Source organism: Gavialis gangeticus, unplaced genomic scaffold (assembly GCF_001723915.1).
Source record: "Gavialis gangeticus isolate Ggan-Ray unplaced genomic scaffold, GavGan_comp1, whole genome shotgun sequence".
In the NCBI taxonomy this organism is placed as follows: Eukaryota; Metazoa; Chordata; order Crocodylia; family Gavialidae; genus Gavialis; species Gavialis gangeticus.
Window position 1 is genome coordinate 24,833,253 of NW_017728995.1, and position 7,721 is coordinate 24,840,973.

Consider the following 7,721-nt stretch of genomic DNA (forward strand, 5'->3'; position numbering starts at 1 on the left):
CCCTTTCATTTGATTTACAGGGGATCAACCATTTGCATTCATGAGTGTTAGCTGATTTGTGTGTAGAGTGAACCACTAGCCTTTGCCAAAGAGGCATCTAGGTGGAGTGACACAGGGCTGAAATCCATACCTTCAGTCTAGCCATTTTATCTTTCATTGACTTTTGTCATACTCATAGGCATAAGCTGTATTCAGACAGTTTTGGGCACAGATCTGTATCTATTTGGGTGGTGTTATTGTTTGACAGAGAAGACAAGTTATACATATGAACGTGGGAGTCCATTGATCACGTAATAAGTTTGTTTTGGGATGCAGAGAGTGAACTGGACATGACAAAGCTTATCTGTGCTAAAAGAGACACATGTCCATTGACACTGATCATCTTTCTTTTCTTGTGCAGGATATGAGCTCTTTGGATTCATCAGCCACATGGGAACATCCACGATGAGTGGTCACTATGTTTGTCATCTCAAAAAGGAAGGCAGGTAAGTGGTTTTAGGAAAGGAAGAATTGGTTTCTGGCTGATAGGCACCTTCTGCATAGTGTGTGTCCTTGCAGATTGGGGCATGCGTTCCTTATGTGTGTTATCAGACAACCCCCTTCTGTGGTTCCTTTTGATGGCATGAAGATAATGACCGTTCTATAGATTGACTGACAGACAACTTGGCGGTTTTCTTTTTAATTGACGTATTTGTCCATGCTGAGGTTGCTCTAATCTAGTCTGGCTACTGGACTGATGTGGAAGTGGGAATCTGTTATACGTATAGCCCTTCCTTTCCAGTTGTACAGGGAGCACACTGTGAGTTGAGCTCAATCTGGTCTTTGCTTATCTTAGGTTAAAGAAGGAAAGTACTAACTCATCTGCTTACTGCCTCTGGATAGCTTGCTTATAAGTTGTATCCAGCCCCACTCTCTTGTCCTTGAAATGCCAGTAACCTCACTGTATTGGGTATTTGTAGTGTTGGGGTTTCCATAATACAAATTAACTTTTTCTCCAGCAATGGGGAATGCTATTTGGTCTGCATTTTCACCATCCTGTGTCCTCCCTCCTTTTCCTAATTCATGGACCTATGAAGAAGACTGCTTCCCCAGTCCTTTCATTGTTTTCATTGTCCCTTGGGTTTTTTACATTTAACTTCTCAGTTTCTTGGCCAAGAGATCTGGGAAGCCTTGGTATGGTCTCAGCGCTGTATCAAGAGACTACATGACATCACAGAAGGATGCTCACCTTCCTGTTTTCCTTTCAGATGGGTGATCTACAATGACCTTAAAGTCTGTGCCTCAGAACGACCTCCCAAAGACCTGGGCTACATTTACTTCTACCACAGGATACCAAGTTAGGCCTCAAACACGTTACTTGGCCTTAAGAAGCCATAAGCCTTTTTAATCTGCCAAAAAGTGTTTAGAAAATTAAAAACAAACAAACAAAAAACACTCCACCTTGGACTGCCAAAAAGCAAAGGAAAACATGGGATATTTACAGTTTATTTAAAAACAAAACACAACAAAAAACCAGTCATTTGATGCCTTCTTCAGTGCTAGTGGGGAAATTTCTATTAGGTGATGATGTACTGTAGGTTGTTTTAAATTTATATACATTAAAGGGTACTTTAAAACCCTTCAGATTGCTGGTGGGATTTGCAGCCAGCTTACGGAGAATGTGAATGTTTCCTGATCAAACACAACAGCCCAATTCCTGCCTCATGGCTCAGCCGTGTCCTGTGAAGATCTGCGGGGACGTGTCTTTCTATCATAGTAGCTGGCCACTGCTTTCAACTGGGGAATCCAGACGGGTTATGGAAATCAGACTTGTCTTTGCCTCATCTCGAGTTGGAGGGGGGAGCTGTTCTCCAAAGCAGAGCATGCCTCGGGCATGACCTTATGCTTCATCACAATGAGAAAAATGTAGCATACATCTGTGAGAATGTCGTGACTCAGAATATTTTGGTTTTTGCCTTTTTTGATGCTTGAAATGAAGACAGACCCATGACATATGGGGAAAGCTGTCATTGTATAAAGCACTGACCAGGGATTATGCCAAATAATAATGGTGGGTTGTATTTGATTTTATGGATTTAGTTGGGGTGTTACACCATCGTGAAATCCTCTTGCCTTCTTAAGTTCTTCCACAGGATTCAGGTTTAGAAATGGCTAACAGCATGCAGGCTGGTTCAGCACCTAAGTCTACACTACTCCGGATGTGCAAGCACCTGTTTCCTTCCGATCTAGTTAAACAAGGGCTAACGTCCCTTTTTACCTGTTGCAAAGCATTTTGCTCTGGTACCAACAATCCTCCAGCTGAAATTGGCTCCATAACAAAATGCTTGCAATGTAATTCTGTTTGCTGCCAAAGGTTGTTTAATTATTTAAATTGCATCCAGGGGTAGAAGCAATTGCTTGGTAAAGTAGCTGATTTATTGATTTTTTTTTTAAATTTTTTTTCCATTTAAATTCTTAATGATGTATGAGCTTTCTCAAAACTTGCCATCGCACTGATAAGCTGATTTCCGCCATGAACACCTTTTAGAAAAGGTTTTGGAGGAAGAAGGTGGCCATTTCTTCTTCCATTTTTAAAAAAATCATTTATTTTGGTTTGAACCACAGGCAAGAATTTATTTGAAATCATGGGCCGTGTGGGTTTTTTAACAGTTATTAGATTTTATTTTAGGGAAAAATTACAGCAGTGAATGAGCAACCTTTTTAAGATATCCGAAAACTTTATTTCATCGTACGTTTACTACTGCTGAGAAACAGTTGGCAAAATTGCCTCTTGTGACCCTACAGATCCCGCAAAATAAATTGGAACGGTCAAAAGAGTCCGCCTTGCAGGGTGAAGGAGAGGCAAGGAGATGTTATTACATCTTTGCTGCTGCTAATTCTGCAAGTGTAATAGCAAAATACAGGGAATTAGACACAGCCAAAGGGGCACTGGATTAAAGATTGTGGTTATAACTAGGGCTTTTTAACATCTGTGGAAAAACTGTTCTCCGTACTAGAACAACCTTGTGTACATTAAGCAGCGTTGTTAGACAGGCCCTGTTCTTTGGGCTGGCCCCTGATCTGAAAAGATAGACTAGGTATAGGGAGGAAATGATGCCTAATCACTGGGAAAGCTCCTGCTATTTAGCACCCTTGCAGGCTCGCTAGAATGGTGTTCCGCTGTGTTAACAAGCGGCTCTCGTGAGATTTTGCTGCTTTATAATTTATTAAGCAGTTGGTCACGGACAAATACAAATTGGCAGCAAATCAACTTCTCACTATATTTGGGATATTTGCCTTTCATTAGAGAATGGAGATTTTGAAAATTGTATCAGCAAACTGATCAGTGGCGCTAGCCTGTACCAAAAGTGGGGGGACAAAGGAGGAAACTTCCTGTTTTATTTGTACTTTTTCTTTCCTACAGATCCCTTTTTGTGCCCATTTATGTTTCAAGCAAGTGGAACACTGCAGCCACCTCCTCTGCCTCATGAACTTAAAGGGCTATTTATAAACCAGCAAGGTCTGGCATGGCTAACCTTTTTATTTAAAGATCTTAGCTAAGTAACAGACAATAGAGGCTTTACCATGTTCATCACCGAACTAACAAATGGCACGTCTCCCAGGAATAAGAATAGAATGTGAACTTCTTCAAACCATTTACCTGTATATACACATAGCTAGAACTGGAAAGACTGTGGATGTGATATATTTTTCATATCAGCAACAGGCAAGAATCTGGGAAAGAGAAGTTAAAAAGGAGGGGAAAAAACAAAGAACTGGCCACATAGGTGCATTTTTAGCTTCTGGAATCCTTTCAGTGCAAGAATTCTTCATCATGTTTGCATGTAGTTAAAAGTGGGTCAAGAGTGCAGGATATACGAAAGGGAAAAGGCTGAAGGACTTTTGAAAATGTTGGTTTGAAAATACTTGGAAGTTTTCCAGCCATTTGTGTGTGTTTTTGTCACCCTTTGCCTAGATGATCAGTGTACCGCGTGAAAGAGGATAAAGCCAAAGGAGTACAGCTGCATTGGTACATCCCAATGCAAAAACTTGACTGTGGAACCAAGAGGTATTCCTGCTAGATCATGTAAAACCATGCTCATCTCCAAGCACGTAGATGGTCTCGCTGATGTGAATGGGACCGTTCCAAGTGCTGATCCTGCAAATGTGCCTAAGTGCTTTGTTGGATCAGGGCCTTGGTGAACAGCTTGAAAACTGGTGAAGGGAGGGTCAGTGTCTGTGGTTACAGTTGGATTGCAGTTACTACTGCAAGGTTTTTCTAATTGTATTGTGAGCTTCTTGAGACAAAAGGGTGAGAAGAAAATCTCGCTGAGCGTCAGAAGGCAAATTATTTAATCTTTTGAATAGGGTGAGCCGAGAGGCAAAAACCAACCTTTTTTTATTTCTAGAGCTGTCTGTACATTTTTGAACAATGGTTTGGGGGTGGGATAAAGGAGCTGGGGGGAAGGGGGAAGAAGGAAAAACCTTTTAATATTTCTTTCCCTATCTCACTTTACTTCTAGTGTTGTAGGTACTCGTGTGGTTCACGATCTCCTCTCTCCAAGGCAGAGGTCGAATGGGGTTCTTAAAGTCACTTTACCTTGTTGCTTACAATTAAGATAAAATATTTGAAAAATCAAAACCCTCAGGCTACCCTAGGAGTCTTTTTGAACTGGATTCTCCTGTTGCTTATACCAGTTCCAGGTTGGCGTAGTACTGCTGAAGTCAGCAGAGTTACTCCTGCTTTACACTGGTGTAACTAAACTGGGCCAGATTCACAGGCGGTGACAACTTCACTGGGATGCAGGAGAGCAAACTGAGGACATGGGTGTGCACTGGTCATCTTTGCAATGTTTAGAAACAGGCCTTCAGCTCGTTCCTCTGGTTTTCCATCCTGGTGGCAGTCGTCTTTATTTTCTCTGCTATTTGACTTCAGGTGCATTGAAAGACTATGCAAAACATGTCATAACTGGATATGCCTTTTTATTTTCTTCCCCTCCCCCTAAGCAAATTCAGTCAATTTCTGTTAAATCTTTTGAGGCTTTACTGTTGTATCTTGGAAGTGTTTGTACTGGTTTATTTTGCACCATGGAGAATGGTTTGCTTGAAGCACTGATAACGTTTTGGAGCATACTTGTCTGAGATGAGAAGAGATGAATGACATTGTTGCAGCTGTTTTAAATTAAAAAAAATATTCTCACACCTTGGCCATCCTGTTGCCTTTTTGCTGCTCTCCTCTTTACAGTCTCAAGCAGAATTAACCAAGCAGCTTTCTGTGTTACTCTGCCTCAATTTGTTTTTATTTGGCGTTTGTTCTTAAAAACCCTAGCTTCTGGAACAGAGCAGTTATAGGGAAATCTCCTTTATGAAAGAAGAATAATTTCCAGCATTTGCAGTTGCTGAGAGAAGCTTGCCAACATGACGTGAATATGCCCCAGTGATTCAGAGACGAGTGCATTGGGGCAAAGTTGAAACCTGTTACTGTTTTAAAAACAAACACACGATTTTTGATAACTTGGGATTGGTGATACTGATATTTTTGTATAAACTCCTTCCACGGGGTTAGAGGTTAAGCTTTGTGTTTTCACCTCTTCAATCCATTTGAGAAATTAGATTTGCTTTACTTCAAAGAACAAGTGGTTTTGCTGGGGTGTCTCCCACCCAAACAGCATAGGTCTAATGGGACTTTACTGCTAGATGTGGGGATAGGCCATAATGTAGCTCTGATCTGGCTGTCCCTACAAAAGCACATAATAGTGCATTGGGTCATGGATGTGAGCAGTGGATCCCTAATTACACAGAATTGACCGGGCAACTTCCCTCAAATGAATGCGCTGTATTTGCTGACAGTCAGGACTGAGAAAAAGTGTGATTTAGTGGTTATGGGGCTGGCTGGTGAATTTGGGTACATCCCATCGGTACACAAACCAATTGTTGTAACTAGATACACTCTACACCAAATAGTATGTACTCAACCTTGCACAGCGTTGGTGTTTGGGCCTATTTGATCACCGACAGGATCTGCCATACTGGACTCACACTAGTCATCATCACCTAGTCCGTGTCTCTGTTCAATATTAGGTACTGCACACCAATATGTAAGAAACCGGATGAGGCAGAATAATCTTCTGTTAGAAAAAGTTTCTTTCTAACCCCCAGTCGGCTTGGTGTCATAACTGAGCAGATTGGTGAGCTGAGCACTTCTGAAAACCTGGCTCCTGGCTGAGCACTTGAAAAATCAGACTCTTGGGGTGGCTTTTGCACAAAGGTTGCAATAACCCTTTGTTACAATAGTCATTTTATTAGATCTATGGGAACTGCAGGTCAATTAGCAATGGGACAATTGTTTAAATACATAGATTCAGATTTATTTAATAGATGGCAGAGCAAAAATCTAGTAGAGAGAGGCTTGTGGGCAACTGGGATTCATTCAAGGACAGGACCACTGACTTACCCAGGAAGCTAAATAAAATATGAGTTTGAGTTTCCTACAGGAGTAGAAAAGGAGTAGGACAAGGAAAAGAATCTGCTCTGTTGTTTGGATGTCAGTGTTTCGGTCTGCGTTTGATCCACGCTGCTGGAAGAGATTGCACTGCTGTGGGAGTAAATCTATTATAGCTGCCGTACAGCATATAAATATATTTAGCAGCCTTATCTCATGAAAGAGAGATTTGCTTTGGCAGCGCAGTTATCACATCTCCAGTGCTGCATAGCAGCAGTAATAAGCCAGTTAAAATGACAACTCCCATCTCTTCAGAGTGTCTAAAAGAAGTTACAGGATGTGACTTCCCGTGGCATTTCACAAATGCATTTTATTAGGGGACAGTGTTTTAGAAAACTCGTTTGCCATGGATACACAGCATGCATCCATCTTCACATTTTTTAAGCCAAACGTCTATGTCTGGTGGCGCTCAACCTTTTTGCTCCAGAGGCTGGATGGGCAGTGCCCTGTCTGTCCGTACAGTGGATCTGGCTGGTGGCCCTGACCAGTGTGTAGAGTGGGCACAGCGGGGGGAGGGAGGTGTAGCCCCACCTGGCCTGGCCATGGGGGGCTTAAGAATTGGTCAACAGAGGAGGAGTGGCAGTATTAGTGCCACTGTTCCCACACCACCACGTTTCCCAACCTGTGGGGAGCTCCACAGGCCAGATGCCATGGCTCTACAGGCTGGATTTGGCCCATGGACTGGGGCTGAGCATCCCTGTCTGCTGTTCTGGACAGTCTGCTTGAATGACTAGGGCACCTGGCCTGAGTTCTCTCTACCATGTGACTCGTCCAAATTTTGTCTTTTTTTCTCCATGCATTAGTCACACACTTCAATTCTCACCCCCTGACATTTTGTTCCTGTTTACCTCCTTATTTTGCTCCTTCTTACCTCTTCTGCTTCTCTCACTTGAGCGTTCACCATGTTACGTAGAAGTGGTGCGAGGATGATGCATCTTGGCGAGCTTCATTCGGTATCAGAACGGCTCCACTAATCATTTTCCCTTTCCACCTGGCCTAAAAGCCTGAGGCTGAATTGATTCAATCTTTGCAGGTTAGTCTAAGCTGCAGAGACTGAACTGATCATGAAGTGAACAGACATTCACTTTTGATTCCAGAAATGCAGCCATGTCTTCAGCGGCCCAGGCCAGAAGCTGGAGGGTACTAAAGCACACCTCCCTACTCAGCTGGAGCAGACAGCTTGGGTTAAGGCAGGGGTGGGTAAAATGTGGCCTGCGGGAAATTAAATAAACATAGAAAA

General features: G+C 42.4%; 1 protein-coding gene across 1 annotated transcript in view; it reads left to right on the forward strand.

The window, feature by feature from the left end:
* Window positions 1–5,181, forward strand: part of USP13 (ubiquitin specific peptidase 13 (isopeptidase T-3)) — an 87,259-nt gene extending 82,078 nt beyond the window's left edge. Inside the window, exons 20-21 of the mRNA XM_019503343.1 lie at window positions 401–485; window positions 1,248–5,181. Of these exons, the coding sequence (XP_019358888.1) occupies window positions 401–485; window positions 1,248–1,341 (179 nt within the window). The 3' untranslated portion in view covers window positions 1,342–5,181. The remainder of the gene's footprint in view (window positions 1–400; window positions 486–1,247) is intronic.
* The last annotated feature ends 2,540 nt before the right edge of the window (window positions 5,182–7,721 follow it).